This window comes from Embiotoca jacksoni, unplaced genomic scaffold (assembly GCF_022577435.1).
Source record: "Embiotoca jacksoni isolate LCO1_2020_lvr unplaced genomic scaffold, fEmbJac1.0.p SCAF_17, whole genome shotgun sequence".
Lineage (NCBI taxonomy): Eukaryota > Metazoa > Chordata > Actinopteri > Embiotocidae > Embiotoca > Embiotoca jacksoni.
Window position 1 is genome coordinate 11,860,313 of NW_027185307.1, and position 16,795 is coordinate 11,877,107.

General features: G+C 39.9%; 1 protein-coding gene across 1 annotated transcript; it reads right to left on the minus strand.

The window, feature by feature from the left end:
- Positions 1-9,708: 9,708 nt before the first annotated feature.
- On the minus strand, positions 9,709-15,977 carry pi15a (peptidase inhibitor 15a). The gene is made up of 6 exons (XM_069151177.1): positions 15,891-15,977; positions 15,392-15,716; positions 14,345-14,463; positions 12,668-12,800; positions 12,462-12,577; positions 9,709-11,145 (listed from the first exon to the last, which is right to left on the minus strand). The coding sequence occupies exons 2-6, from the start codon at positions 15,665-15,667 to the stop codon at positions 11,010-11,012; spliced, it is 780 nt and encodes a 259-aa protein (XP_069007278.1). The 5' UTR covers positions 15,668-15,716; positions 15,891-15,977; the 3' UTR covers positions 9,709-11,009.
- Between the last annotated feature and the right edge of the window lie 818 nt (positions 15,978-16,795).

Genomic DNA, 16,795 nt, shown 5'->3' on the forward strand with positions numbered 1-16,795 from the left:
AACATGATTACTGGACACACAATTTTACGGTCAGGATAGAGTGTGAAATTATACTTAAAGCTAGACAATACCAGCTTCATTTTAAGGACCTTCTTGTCAGTGGTGGTAAAAGTAGCCTACTTTAATAATGCAATCAGAGCACAAGGTAAAAGTCATGAATTCAAAATACAACTTGAGTAAACATACGGAACAGTTATGAGGGAAGTGCACCTCTGCAGATAGATGGACTGCGTTACCAAAATATGAACTACATTGTTACTACTAGTAATGTGTAAATAGCTTTGTACTGTTGCAGCTGGTCGTGGTGGACCTTTCTCTGATCTCTGCTTTTAGATGAAATATTGGCCTCAATGGGGATCAAACAGAACATATGAGTTGAAAAATCTGAGTGGACGGGAATTTGTTATTTAATTGAACTGCTACAGTAACATCTTCAAAGACATGTGCACTCTTTTTTATACATTGTATTTTGTCAGCCTTCAGATAAATATTGCAGTAAAAAAAAGTGTATATTCCTCTGAAATATCAAAGTAAAAGTGTGAAGTGTCAAAACAAAAGGATCATACAAGTATGTCAAACTTACTTGAGTAAATGTTCTTTGTTGCTTTCCACCACTGGCCCCGGTTGATGAACCAGATCAGTGTGTACTGAAGACTACAGACATACAAAACTTTGTCTTCCAGGGTGCCTCTGCAGTCTAACCTACTTCTGTAAATGTGATCCAAGAGCTCTCACATTGGGGACCCACCGCATTCTGAACTTCCATAAACCCAGGGTTTACTGTCTGCTCCCTGGGTCAGTAGCATGGACCTCGGCCACAGCCCCAACAGCGGCCGCTCTGCGGTCAGACCCAGTAGCACCCTCTCCTCCCCCCTTTTCACCGCAGCTGAAATAGCAACGCTCTGCCTTGCTCACTACTCCCAGGAGGGAAACAACACCGACAACTCTCATTCATCTGCCATAGAATTAATGCTGCACTACATTTAGGTTTGTGTGTGTGACAGGATAGAAGAGTGTGTGTGTGTGTGTTTGTTTGTCTGTCTCCGTTTGACAGTAAGAGAGTGAGAGGTGAGGCAGCAAAGAAGTGACGGGGTGCATGCGTGTGTGTGTTTTGGCCCACATGCCTTCATAACATAAATATAGGAGTCAATACATAAAACATGCAATTATTTGAAACACTCAAAATAAGTTTTATGGGCAGGAGGTATGAAAGAACCTATATTCCATTAAGGTCATAGCTGAAATACACAGACCCCGACTGTAAGAGGATGCCTCTGACCCCGACTATGAAAATTAAATTGTGTGGATAAAGGAAATATTTACCAACTGCTCAAGGATTTTTATGATTTACAATGTGGTAATTTAGGTCAGGCCATCTGTAACATACAAGATATTCTTTGATTAATGTTTATTACAATGACTGCCAGTAAGTACACATTATTCGCGCCAGCAGTGGAGCAATATAAATGATTTCATGCCAGAGCTTTTCGTGTTCGCAGATTTCAGATTTCTTTCTATCACCCTTTCTTTTTGGTCATCTATTGTTATCTGCTGTTCTGTTTGTCCTAATATTTCACATTTTTCTTTTCTATTATCTGACCTCCTCTTCACCTGTATGTTTCTGCCAGGCATGTGCACACACACATTTTCTCTTTTTCCTTTGTTTTGTCTCACACAGTATCCTTCACTTTCCACTCCTCTGCTTGCCCCCCACCCCACCCCCCACCCCATCTCCCTCCCTAGCTGCGCTCCCTCTTGCTCTTTCTATCTTACCCACACAGTCATTGTTAAGCCTTGTGCCCAGATGCTCCATTTTGTTCCTCCTCCATTCAGCATGTGGTCTTGTGAGAAACCCCGTGAACCCAGCAGAACGCATCGACCGTGCCAGGCATCCACACAACAGTAGCCTCTGGACACAACAGCAAATCACACAAACACTCTTGAAGAAACACTTTTCTTTGGCCCATGTTATCTGGCCCATTGCTCCCTAATGGTTCTGGTTGAGCTGAATTGAGGTCAGTGTTGGAACGGCTGCGGGGTGAGAACGGGAGTAAAGAGCATCAAGGTCATTTGGCAGATGTTCTACATCATTGCTTGTGTGACATTATCAGCAGTGTTCAGCAGAAGGCTGCCTGAGATAGCCACCTCGGGTCAGTCTGGGCTTAGTTTGTCTACGTCTACCTCCTTGTGGTCAACAAATGCCAGTGCATCTGTTAGGAATGAACGTACTAGCAAATGTTATCTACTCTAACTGCAGGGTTGTAATCAGGGTTTTTGTTTGATGTTTTCAACTGAAAGACACAAAGTGGGTAAACACAGAGCACACATTTTTAGTGATCCCTTTTATATCAACCAATCTTGCATCAAAATTCCTCCACAAAGACAATGATTTTGTTAATCATATATTTTATGATCTACCCCTCTCTCCTTTTTACTTTTCATTTTCATGCACAGCACTTTCAAACCACATATCTAAGCTTTACAGTATGTCAAAATACTTCACAACAAGTAAAATTTAAGTATTCTCCACAAAACTCCACATGTAAAAGTACTTATGTGGGACAATGGCCTTTCTATTTACTACATCACAATGTTATTAATGATGAAAGTAGCAGTTTACTGTGAGGTGGAGCTTATTAACCTGCAACAATGCACCAATTTTCATGTTTAAATTTATATTAAATTGATCCCTGTACACTGATCAGCCATTATATTAAAACCACGGAGGGGTGAAGCATTAAATAAAATACAACAACTCAGCAATTATTCTTCCCTTAATGAGGATTATAATGTTTAGTTGTTATCGCGTCTTATTGAGAGAGCTGTTGATTTATTTTAATGGTCAACAGCACTTCAAAAAACAGTTTCCAAAATGACCACTTAAATAAATGAACGCTTCTCTCAATTAGAATAAATAGCAGATTATAGTAGTTTTGGTGCTGGAGAGGAAGTATTGTAGGAAATGATGTTAATACTCGGGTAAAGTTTCAGTTTCAGATCTGAGTCTCATTTATCAGTATCAGTGGATCTTTATCAGTAAGTGTTTTTGTGGACCAAAAGGAAAAACTCTAACATTATGTGTCATTTTTAGTTGTGCTTGTAGTGTTTCTTTATCCTCCTCCTGTAATACAATTTACATGCATTGTGTGTTTTGCAACATGTATACTGTAATTCTGTGGGTTTTCTACAATGTTCTCTGTCACAACTTGAAGAAAACTACCAGGAATTGATCCATATGTTCATGTGTTTTATAGAGAAAAATGAATTGTGAATCTTGCAAATAAGTGCAATAGATATTTATATGCAGTAGCCTAAATAAGCCTAAATTAAGATTAATTATATGTCATAACTATATACAGTATTATTCAATCTTAAAAAAAAAGAAAAGAAGGTGAATGTTCAGCAGGGGTCCAGCGGTTCTTTAACAACAAGATAACATTGAGTGCAACCCCTGCATCATATCGCCTCACATGACATAGAGCATTTCATTGAATTACTGTTATGCTTTTCCCTCTGAACAATAGTGGATGTAATTTTAATAGATTCCACATGATACGACAACTGCAACATAAAACTTTCAAGAAAATTTGTGAGGAAACATCTTGACTTAGTAGAAAAATGCATGACAAATGTCAACTGTTCTTATAACCACCAGGTGTCAGTGTACTTTAACATAACGTCAGCATGCTGTGGCTGTCAGACAGAGTGCATCTCATGGTAGACTTCAGTTCAAGTTGGAAATTTTCTTTTTCTTATCTTGACAATAAATTGAAATGTTTCAGCACCTCTATTTTTTCAACAACAAAAGGAGCTCTTGGTAAACTGAGACAATTATTCATCTCTCACTCGATTAGGGTGAGATCCAGAACAAACAAAAAGGCCAATGTTTTGGATGATGTAGAGGCACTGGGACTTGTAGGAATTGTTGAAATCCAAATACCCCTTTGTTTTATGTCAAATTTCATGAAACTACCAATCAGCAACTTCTAGCAGAAACTCAGATTACACTTTGTTTTTGCTTCCCTGAGCTGAATGCTTTACTGATTGCTGCTTGTGGTGCAAAAACCATAAAATTTCACAATGATGTTAGATGCATTCTGGTGTACTATCACCAAATATCATCTCCTGCAGAGAATTCAACAACCGAGCATTTTCTTGGATTTGATGATGGCTGGTTTGCCACATTGGATGTTGGAATTCTTTCCGTGATCTACTCAAAAATTATGAAAAAAATCCACATTAAAAAGTTGTTTTTTATGAATTAAGTCAGTAAAAAAGTAGAAATTGTGATTTATTCTATGAAGCTACAATGCATTACTGGAGAGGGCAGGTCAGTGTACTGTAAGTAAATATCAGCATCAAAGCCTCACTGAGCTTGTCGTCTACGGGTGCAAAAGAGAGTTGAGAGAGAAGGAGGAAGCCCATCTGATTAGGAAGCTCTTTCCCAGCACTGTGCTTCTGCAAGGACATTGATTTTGGCCCATGTCTTGCAGCTGCAGGATGTCGCTTGTCTGAAGTCCCTGCTTAGCCCCGCAAGGAGGCTAATGTGGCCCCATCCAAGATAAAGACTACATGGTAGGATATGGAAGGCAAACACGGAACACGGTCCACCTTCTCCTCAGTTTGTGTTCTTAGACTAAACCAAAGTCCAGTTTCTTTCAGCGTCAGACATCGACTGCAGATTTATTCTTATATTCACTGTGTGTCTGACCTGTTGGATCGACAACATGTGATTACTTTTAGTGTCACATATGAGGTCAATATAGACTATACAGTTTTATGACATAACATCGGTTTAAGTCCTCTGTTGTAAAATGGAATATCTGCTCTGAAGTATGCCAGATATGCTTTATTTATATTTTACTAGACCATGTTAGAAACTTACATTGCCAAGGAAAAGTCACCAGACAAGAAAAGTGACCGTAATGTAAGCCATCCAGCTCAAACTGAACTAGTGTCGTATTTCATTGTGGCTGATTGCAAGGAACGTCAGCACTTGCTGTAAATCCAGCCTTAGAAACCTGAGAAATGAAACATTTCCCCACATATTATGACCACACTGTCCTAAAAAAACAGCATTATGGACAAAAAATAGCCCCCTGAGACACCGCAAATGATTTGTGTACCCGAAGAGCTTTTTTTTTCACTCCTTGTTTGAAGTAAGGGCATCCAGCTTAAAAGGAGAAGGACTGCAAAAAAACGTGCCCTGCAGTTAACTCTGTTGCCCCGAGAGATTTATGGTAGCAAAAGGGTTTTAACATGTACATGCCAACATTTGAGGAGATCCCAAAACATGCTTCAAGTAGCTGACATCAGTCTGTGGGAAACACATATGTCAACAGGCTCCCACCTGACCGATACACATGTCAGAGCTATGAATACAGTCAGTTTACTTCAGTTTAAGTGATATTACAAATATTTGGGGAAAGTCACTGCAGCCAATGTGAAAAAACTGAGAATCAAAATTAGGAGAAAGGTTGTGTTTTGTCATGTCTGCTTAGTCTTTGGAAAATGTTTAATCTTGTAGCATGGTCAAATGGGGTTTGCTTTCATAGACCAAGTTGATTTTCCTCATGGACTTGAACACTCGTCTACTGGGTAAAAGTCCTTCGTTTGATCTGTCAAACCTCCTCTATATTCAGAAACTGTCACTCTTTTTTGGTTCTTTCGCATTCAGTTTATTATCCAACATACTTGTCTGTAAGCCTTTCTGGAGTACAAGGGCTTTGTATAATGTTTGGTTCTTAATGATAATGATCTTTTATGTCAGTACAGCAGGCTGAAATCCCAACTTCTCAGGATGACAGATCTTTACTTAATTTCGTATTTATTTTCTGTTCAGCAAATGAGCACAAGTAGCCCAAGTACAACTCTATGAAGATACCCTTTACCTCGAGTCCCTAAAGGCAATTTCATCAAAATGATTTATGCTTCAAATATGAGGTGATTTATTTTTGGGGAATTTTCTTTTACATTTTGTCCACAAACAAATTTACAGTGCTGTGTACACACAGCTCCTTTTCTATCCTAAAAGCAGCTCCACTCTCTGCCAGTGGAGGATTTTTGGGGAGGTTTGAAGACGGAGTGCGGCTAGGACCGGGCACAGGGTGCATTTCCGATGGTTGAGCTGCAAGGGGAGCAAAATAAACATAGTTGTTGTGCTTTCAAGGGGAACTGAAGAACAAGAAAAAAAATACAATGAATTAGAGAGAAGTCTCTCCCAATATCCCCCTGGAGGCACAAAAAAGCCAAGTTTTCAACCGCTCTGTGAAGTCAGGGAGGGCAGAGAGGTTGTAGAGTACAGAGATGATAAGGGAGAGGAGAGTCTCTGCAGCTGCACAACAAATATAAAAAATTAAAAAAACTCAGAACCATTACCAAGTTTTGTGTACACAAAAGATTTTCCCTCTTTTTCATTAACGTGCCCTGTTATAAACTCTTTAACTTCTCACTATTACTGGAGTTGGATCACTGATTCCACATTTGGAAACAGACTCCCTCAGCCTCACCCACTTCCTGTTAATAATCTATTAACCTGCCACGCTCCCTATGAAGTCTCCATCTTCTCTGTAAATAACCGTCTCACCACCTTCACACTTGAGGGAGACTAAACTCCTTTAGCAGATACAATTTATCTGACTGGTCAGATGAGCTTACAGATGCGTCACAGTTACCTCAGTAGATGTTGGCACTGGCTGATAGCACGAGTCAGTTGGATTTATTCCTGCAGAAACTGCCGACTGAACATCTTTTTTGGCTCCATCTTTTCGATTGTGTTTAACTTGCTCCTGTTGGTCTTTTTTCTTAACTATCTGTTGGGTGGGGAATCAGTACCATAAGAGCAAACAAAATTAAGACACTCGAAAATTAAAACAGTCAAACTAAAACCCTGAAGTTCACATGTGCGTATAGCTGAAAGTTATACACTTGAATATACATATTTAAATATACATACTTAAATATATATATATACTGAAACAACTGCTGTTTTGATTCTTAAATACAAAAAGATGTTGAATTATCAGTCAAAATGTAAGTGGTTATTAAGGTTGAAGTGTCAATGTAAGTGTATGCACTGAGTGAAGTTAAATCAGAGTGATAAGGGTTGAATATTCAGCTGACATTCAAGCACTGAAAGACATTTTGGTCCAACTTTAATGTTAGTGGAAGAGATAAATTGTGGTGCACGTCCTGAAAGAAGTCAATGTTGGTATTGGCTGATAGTGTATGAGCTGAAAGCTCATGCCAGTTGAAGTGTTTGCTCATCTTTACTGACGTATAAAAGCTGTCATAGTCAAATATGTATTAACAGTGGGAGTGTTATGAGTTGTTGTTGCGGTTCAAAGGTGAGCACCAAGAGAGTTTAAAGCATCAGCCAACAGGTGTTTTTCAGTGTCAAGGATACATCCTTGGTAGCACAGTTCCTTCCATGTTGGGTCCTATGCAGCCTTGACAAGACGTCTTCCTGGCATTCAGAGAAAAAAAATACAGTCCAAAGAGTGTGCAGGTCTGTGTCCTTCTTCTTGGCAAATTGCAACCAGGTGGAGCATTATACCCACCTACTGCTTTGTTATAGAGTTCTTTATATTCCATGTGTGTGTCACTGAAAAGGTCCTGCCATTGTACATGCACATAATATGGTGTGGTGCTTTAAAAAATGCTGAGGATGCATCCTTGGAAATTCTCTGAACAAAATACTTGATCTGGGAATGGTCCTTCGGCAAGATTTGATGAGAAGCTGAAAAGATCCAATTATGGACATAAAGTTCAGTGTTTCCATCCAGTCATAAGAAGAAAAAAAAAAACTCCAAAAAAAAGTTCAAACTTATGAATGATATTAAAATATTAAGAAACATACTAGTCTTACAGAAGCCGAACACAAAAACATGAGTGTGTCATGCTGAGATTGAGCATACTAATAATTAAATTATGCTGTAATGTTATTTGTTTCCAATTCACACTCTCTTTGCAGATGTTTTTCTTTTCATATCCTTGAGCCATCAGAGCTTTCATCTCAACTCAAATCCATATCCTTAACCTTTCGTCTTTCTCCACCATTGATGGATAAGCCAGGTAAATGTCGACAGCAGATTGTCGAACTCATCATTGCATCCTGCTCCACATCCAGATAATGTGCCTTTTTAAACATCCACCAATCATCCATTTGGCTCTGCGTCTGGCATTTGCGCAGACCGAAAGATTTTTCCCATGCATACTAATGCATTCCTCGAAAACTCTCTGCTGGTTGTTTCCAGGGAATATGCTGGTCTATTAGGGCTGGTCGGCTGGCTGCATCAATGGAGCTTCTTAATAATGTGCAGGAAATGGTTTGAAACCCTCATGCTATGCAAAGTTTAGCATTCAAATGTGAGATAATCTGACCCGCCAACGTGTCTTGCAAATGTTTCAGTCTTGAAAAGATGTTTACTGCAGTCATGTTTGCACTTGAACTAACTGTTCATGTCTTACTTGTTTTTCCCTTGATTGGTAGCCAGTTGATCATACATATACCATTAGGGCAGATTGGTCAGGGACAATTCACACGATCCATGAGTAGACATCTCGTAACTTCCGGGATAATCATGGTGCACTTTAATGTTTTCAGTTGTAGTTTATTGTCGTAACTGTGAGGAGAATTGCGTGAAGACCTGGATACATTTTTTTTTTAATGATGAGTTGTTTTAAGATTAAGCAGAAATGATTGGTTTATCAACAGCAAAAGAAGAAAACGTTACTACACTGTTGTGTGGCTCGATGTACTAATTCGTTGGGCAGAGGCTCAGACTTTATACAAGATCCACAGAGATGAATTTAATCCAACTCTAAATACTCGCCTCTGTTGTAAGCATTTCCAGCATGTGAAATTGTTGTGACAGCAGGGATACTCAGCAAAAGACTTGTGCATTCTCTGTTTCACTGGAATTTAGACCAATACTCTTATTAAGGGAACAAGGGAAGGGAATCGGCCAAGATAGCATTACCAACCAGCAGATGACTCCAGAAGAGCAAATAGCACTTGAATCTGATTACTGCGTTACCTCATTGGGACCTTCTCTGGTATAAACACCGACTGTGTCGACACCAGTGGCCCTTTTGGAGACCAAAACTTGGTCCAGAGGCAAGTTGTCATCTCTGAGGTCCTGGTTAAGGTTAGCGGTAAGATGTGAAATTATTATGGTCAATGTTAGGGTTTGGGTTAAGCTGTCCATGATGACTGGAAATCAATGCAATGTCCCAACCAGTGTAGCTGTGCGATCTATGTGTTAGTGTGTAGAAAATCCTTTTGTCGTCTAAATCCAGCATCAGAAAGTTAACATGCCTGTGCTCACCGTCCTCAAACAGGAAATCGTACAAACTTGACTTGGACAACTAGCCAATATTATACTATCCAAGCCGCAGAGAAGAGCAGGAACTTCCGCATCTGTTGTACACATCAGTGTATTAATGGCTTTATGTAGACACACAGTCGGGGCCAAAGTCAACCTTCTCTTATTAGGATTCAGTTGTAGCTCCAACATGTTTTCCCTTCTCCCTCTCAGCCTTTGATATGCAGGATGTGGGACTTTTCAAGGGCACAGTTTAATTGAGTATGATAACTGAGAATCAAAGAGGCAGACTGATGCTTTGGGCAGAGCAGCTAATCAATATCAGACAACACAGATCAGACTGTGGACGATGATACAGATTTGGCAGGTGGCAAGACATGGGTTGAAGATAAAAAATAGACCATTTTATTACAAATACAAAACACAACAGGAGAAACAGTTCATCGCATAAATAGCTTGTTGTTGATTTAAATACAGTCAGTGCTGAAAATGTTATTTTACTATTTTTTTTTTTACTTTTGTGTTCTTGAATAAGTTGAATATGTTTTTATTACACTGCAATATTTTTACAAAACAATACAAAACAGAATATCACTTAAATATTTAGTCCAATATAAAAATGAATAACTTACAGTATACGTGTTTTAAGATAGTCAAGGTATAATGAGTATCTACACATACAAAAAATAATAATTTCTTGGTATTTTGGAAATTTACAAACAATTAAGGTGCACTTGAGTGCCTAACAAACTACATCAGTGATCATAACAAAATATAAACAGTATCAATTGGTATATGGTATACCAATATAACAAGTATGATTACTAAACAGATATGTGGGTCAACTTTATTGTATGTGCTCTGTCTGATATAAATACTATACGAAATATGAATGTAATCTGTAAAATGCCCCAATGGATGAAATAATTGTAATGAAACAGAAGTGAATTAGGGCAGATTAAAACTGAAAATCCACTGTGTAATTGTTTAACCAAACTTTTGACAACAGAGGTAGTATGTATGCCGACATCCAGCCTTAAAATGGACACTTCCCAGTCTGACTAATGTATTTCCTGTAATTTTGTCGACAAACCTTTTTGCCAATTTGTTTCTGGACGCAAATAGGAAATATACTTAAGTATGAAATTTGCAAATCTGCTGTAGGAACTAAAGAAACTGCGAGGCTGAGACTGCTGGTCTCGGTTTCCCCTGAGGTCAAAAGCTTTGATCATTGTATCGCACCATTCCTGTGAAGGCAGAGCACACAGCATGAAGGTGTGATGCCCATAGCACCAAAGTGAGCAAGTATGAGGAGCTGTGCTGGTTGTAATGTCCTTAATTGCCACATTGTCAACGTAAACTAGTATAGTAAAAACATGTGTCTGCAGCACCACATATCTGTACAGTATGTACTGATTAAGGACCCATTTTACATATAAATTATATTTCATCAGTTAAAATAGTCATAGCCATTCTAGTAAAATGTAACAAATTAATTTACAGATTATTTACAAGTCATCAACAGTAAATTGTCTGCTGCCTTCAAATGTATGTTTTTGTCTTTAAATAAGCCCATATATACATAATAGTGTGGTCCACGATGATGTGCAAATCCTCACCGGATTAAGATAATGTCTCTGTGGTACTGTAGGTTGTCAGCTTATGTTGAGAGGAAACCTGTGTTTATTTGAACCAGTGCAGGTAGTTTGTCTTGAGAGCGGGGAAGCACATGTTGTTGCTGCATGAGCCTCCGTAGCTGGGGGGGCAGGCGGAGCAGGGTACGCCCACTTTGTAGGGAGCCTCTCCAATCCAGTTCCCCCTGGAAGACAGAAACACCCAGTGTGAATGAAGCTGGCGGTGACCACAGAGCTGCTGAATTTGAATCAGTATATCTTTCTTGTGTAAAAATGCCTAAAATGCAGTGAAAGGCACCTAAAATCAACTGATCATCAGATAGTTGTTGTTTCAACATTAAATTATATTTACATTGTGCCTCCTCTGTCCACATAAACAGGAAAAAGTTGTTCAAATGTGAAACCTTACAGCCACAAAGCAAATATTCATTTTGTAACATGAAATGTCAAGATGCACAGGAATAAGGATAAGAAACTAGTCATTGACATTTTTAAAAAGGAGTAGAGGATAAAAGTTCATTCTTGACCTTGGAAACAAAAGTTCACGAAACACTCATTTCCAGATCCATTTTTTTGTTGCTTTCAGTCGTATCACATGGTCTTCATTAGCAGAAAGAGTTTGCCAGTGATATGATTGAAAGCTCCAGGACTGCTCCTAAATGGACCTTGAGTGAAATTGCTTTGTAAAGCAAGTAAAAAAAAAAATTCACATTTTGCATTAAATATGTATTAAATATCACATTAAATAGAATTCTATTTTGACCCCGCTCATATTCAACACAGACCTTTTCACTGCAGACATTTTGACTTGTCATTGTAGGGTAAACACAGGTGTATAATGATGGCTGCATACCACTTTGGGGAGGTCCTGCTTTTGTGCAGGTTAGTTCACTGTCATGACTTTCAAGGACACTCAGTGGAAGCTAACCCATCATTAATACGCCTGTGTTTACCCTACAATGACAGGTCAAAATGTGTTTGATGCAAAAAAGATCTTTTATTGCCAGCTGTCACGACAACAGGGACCTCTACAGAGTAGAGAGCGAGATTGTGTCCCAACGTACAACCCTGTGTCTCAAAGATTGGAGACCACATTTCCAGCTAGCGGTGCTAAAATAGGTCATGGGTGTCCTGAGCCTGTTACTCTTACACATGTCTCAAACCAGTAGGATTTAAGAACCTAGGTCACAAGTCAGTCACAAGTCTGGGCTGGCTTTCATTCCTCAAATTATTTAAAGACTTTCTCCTCTGGTTTGCAGCCGTCTGATGGGACTGGTAATGCAGTACCGGTTCACAGGCTTGTATTGGGGTTATCTGAATCTTCCAGAAACATGGGTGGCATTTCACAACTCGGCACAAAACGGAGTTGACCGTGTCATGAGAAAGCCTGTCGTCACCCAAACGTCATCAGATCAACAGGTTAGTCGGAGTTAACAGGCCCCCATATAGCATGAAATGAACACGATATAGGATTGACTGTCAGGGTACCAAGAATACTTACTTAGGTGAGTAGTTGCAAACTAAATATGTCGCCCTCTTCCACACCGAACCCCATACATTCATATTGTGGCAAGTGTGTACAGCACAGCCGACTTTGTTAGACGTTGCCCACACCATCTGTAAAACAAAAAGATCAGTTCTCACTTCATGTCACTGCTGCAGCAAGTCAACTGCATTATATGTAATACCTAATAATTGTCTGTGTACCTGTGTGTAATGGGTACACATGGGTCCATAGCATCTGAGTGGGCATCGAGGGTTGCAGTCACGAGGGTAGGGAAAAGAGTAATCCTTCACCTCATCGTACCAAGGCTTCACCAGCTGAAGAATGGATCGATAGCTGCGAACAAAATAGTGACGGATTCAGTGAGTGACGAATCATTAATCACAAGTGAGGATTAGCAACACCTATTATAACTCTTACTAATGCAGATGACCTTGTCACCAGAGGGGTCAGACCATAACTGCGTTTGTCATTAGTCATAATTTAAGAAAAATGACTGTTACACCGTAACCTTGATACTGACTAGCAGCAGTAGTTTCAACTGGCAAACATGCCGTCTTTAGGGAAAAATGAAAGTACAAGATTAGCATGGTAAGAGGCTGTTGTGAGTGAATCTTGCTTCCTGTGGCCCTGAATTTCATAGTCTAGTCCAAGTTTGTGTGCAGGTGCCTCAGTTTCCTCCCTGACATTCATACATAGCCCCACATTTTTATGGCATTATGTTTCTTGGTTGTCCATCCGCTTGGTTTCATGCTTGTGAACACGATATCTCAGAAATGCCTCGAGGATTTCTTCATTTGGACTCAAGGATGAACTGAGTCAGCTTTACTGGCCAAGAATATAAACACATAAGGATTTCCTTAAAGTCTTGCCTACATATATTATGAGTCTGGACAGATATGGATGTAAACTGCATCTGCAGTGGTTGGCAGAGTCATACAACCGCAAGGCATTAATTCTAGTTTCATGTTACTTATGCACTTTAGATTATTTTCTGGGTTTTTTTCAACTTATTGGACAACTTTTCTAAAACTACAAAGGTTTTGTTTGCTGTTTTGAACATCTGCTAAAATTACAATTGAATGTGCCAAAGTTCAAGGATACATTGTATAGTGTCTGTACAATCACAACTGCATACAGCTGTGAGAAACACAAGTACAGCCCCCCTGAGTCAGATAGTTTGTTGCCAAACAACACTTGATCAAATTGTCCACATCCATGTTTATTTAATTTTGTGATCTTGCCCATCATGCTCCATCTGAAGTTCAGGGATTCACTTTTGTGTGTAAAGAGACATTGTTTCAACACAGGCATCTCGTTCAAACCTGCCAGGACCTTTAAGGTGGATTATTGGGAATAAAATATGTATATAGTGTTTTCTGCAGCTTCTTTGTCTAATTTTGTATCATAAAACCTTTTGGTTGTGCTGGCCCTCTACACATAAAAGATTAAATGTGAAAAAGGGACGGCAATAGCAACGCAGTTGTAGTAGGTTTTGTAGAAAATAGCTTTATGGTTGAACTCTCTTAATGAGTAAAGAAGGAGCAGTCAGAATAAGCTGTATCCCCTTTAGTCTCGTTCCTAAATAAAATCTGAAAGTGTAGGAACATGTAAAGGTGCCTTGTATTTGCAAATGGAAAGTCAAGACCCACTAAAGGGATAGGCCTTTGTCCTCATGGGTCATGGCTAAAAGTGCAGCTTTTGTTTATTTGGAGGGTCACAGGAGCATTCCTCCAGCAGTCACTGGGTCACAGTGCAAAAACCTTTAGCAGAAAGACGAAGGGGGCTACGCAGCAACGGCCATGGCTGCTGAGAGAGAGTCATCCCTGAGAGGAGCAGCAGATGTCGGGCAGGGGGGAAGTGAGTCAAAGGTCACTCACCGTCCTGTCCTGACAGAGAGGTTTTGACCCAGGAACCTGAGGAGGTGAGGTGGACCATGCTCCCACAGGCAGGCATGGGCCCAGTCCTCGGCCGTCTTTGCCAGTGTGTCATCCCACACCTATACACATGTGGAGATGTGGGCGAAGCAGGGAAACCCATTACATAACTGATGGAAAAATATCAACAGTAGATCTTCGTGTAGCAGCATCATGTGAGACAAGAGTCGGTGCTTTCTGAGTTTTACAGGTGTTGGCACGGAAAGACGCAAAAGTCAACCATCAAATCAGTTACACAAGAGAAGAGACTTGGTTCCCGAGTGTCCAATGTAGTGTCACTCATTCAATAAACTGACATTTCATTTTTTGTGATGAAAGAAGGCTTGTCCATGTCAACAGTTGCGCTCACGTGCACATGGTTTCACTAGGAAAGGGTTGTGAATGGAGTCCTGTAAGAGACTCTTTCATCGGTTTCCTCAATGGAAGAGATATCCCTAATGCATTGTATAGTTAATACGATGACAGAGATATTATGCCAGTTTGAAACACATATATGTCCGCCTCCATTGTCATGATGTTAAAGCAATTTATCAAACAAGTACAATACATGTTGTATGTGAAATAACGTCTGATTTTGCGGGTTTGGGACTTTAAATTATTTAAATTTTTTCCATTGAATCTAAAAAGTCAACAACTGACCACTACTGTTTTCTCCATACTCCACTCCCAGCATGCTACTGGTATCATACATGACCCCTCTTCCTTTGGAAGGGACTACTTTGGTGGTCTGTGCAGTACAATCTGCTAAACAGCTGGAGATACAAAGTAAAGACATTTGTCACCTGGAAAGCTACACATCTCCTCTTTGCATTATGTGACACATTATTTCGTTAGCTATTGTATTTGATTGATGGCGTTTGGACAATAGCAGAACATATTAATGCAATTAAATAGTTAAGGAACATATGGCTGACATGAAATCATGCAATGACTGAGAATAGCTATATAAACTTTTAAAAACATAAATTTTGACTGACAGCTTCCACTTACCATGTATTCCATATTGGAGGCTGGAGGAAACACTTTCCCTCTCACTTTGTTATGGTAATCAAGAATGGCAAGCATGTCGTTCTGACTAATATAACGCTTCCTCCTGGTTTTAGAGATAGTTGTAGTGTCTGTTCCATAGCTGTGCGATGCGCCAAAGTTGGTGAAATTGGCGGCTGGCAAGGACGTGGACGCAGCAGGAATACTCGTTGCCAGTGCACTTGCTCCGCAAGATAAGCACAAGAGTATTACGTCTATGGCAAATAACTGATGTTTCATGTTTGCTTTTAGGAAACTGCAGACAGACTATCTCGCGTCCTGGATGGCTCTGAAAATAAACCAAGGAGACGAGACTTAAAGTGCGCACTAAAGAGGTATGTTCCAATTACACATGCATCAACCGGGCAATAAATCCTCCGCTCTTTACAACAAATACTCTCCGCTCTTCACAATGAAATACAGAAACACCAGCCGCATTCCTTCACACAATCTTTGGTCCTACCTTTTCTTGCGCTGCAGTAGGCTACCTTGTTCCAGCGTTGCCAAGGCGGTATCACCTCTAAAGCCTCTTTAATGGATCGGAGAGAGGGAGGGCTACGAGGGAGCAGTTTTTGCGCTTTGCGAACTTTGTGAGTGCTTCAGGAGAAGTCCGTTTTTGCGAGTTTATATACTGCATTGGACTGTACAGGAAGTGCGCCTGCCTCGGAGGTAGACGCGCAGCCCCTCCTTGTCACCTGAAACAAAACATCATTTGGAGGCGTTGTGTTTGGATCCTACTAACCCGTTCGCTGCCTGATTCCATCAAGACTGTCAGCTTTACGTTCGCACAGCTTTTGAAAGTGAGAAGGCATTTGATTATTAAAGCATAGGCTACAAGGAGGAGGGATCATATTAAATGTCAATGCACGAGTTTTTATGGCTTTTCCCATGTAAAAAAAATTGTGATTTGTGGTGTGTTGATATGGGATGTGATTTATGGTGATATTTAAAATTATGTCTTTTCAAAACAAGTGACTAATTTAAGTGAATTAACTTGAAGGGTTTCATAGTTCTTCATCAGCCTGGCACTTCAGCTCCATGTGCAGGTGTTAAGTTTTGACTTCCCACATTATCCACTGGTCACTGATCCGGACATCAACACATATTTGGGAAGACAGCCAGCGGTTTTATGAGTTAAATCAGTGTGAGTGCTGGGTCCATGGGTCCTATCAGTCTCTGCTGTCGTATTCATTATACTATAAAGATTACACTTGTTCAGAGTGTGGCTCCAGCTGTGTGCTTTGCCAGTACAAATGCAGAGCCAAGAGAAAGGAAAAAAAGAAATCCTTCTGCAGGTCATCATTTTCATTGGCAGCTGGTGAACAAATTAAAGCAACGTGACGCAGGAGCACTTTTTCTCCCCCTTTT

Bases quoted from the DNA above. Each gene is read 5' to 3' on its own strand.
- pi15a (XM_069151177.1), bottom strand. From the start codon at position 15,667: ATGAAACATCAGTTATTTGCCATAGACGTAATACTCTTGTGCTTATCT. The intron at 12,801-14,344 runs GTGAGTGACCTT...TTTTGTTCGCAG, and splicing joins CTCTCTGTCAGGACAGGACG to CTATCGATCCATTCTTCAGC. The intron at 12,578-12,667 runs GTACACAGACAA...TTTGTTTTACAG, and splicing joins TGTGTACCCATTACACACAG to ATGGTGTGGGCAACGTCTAA.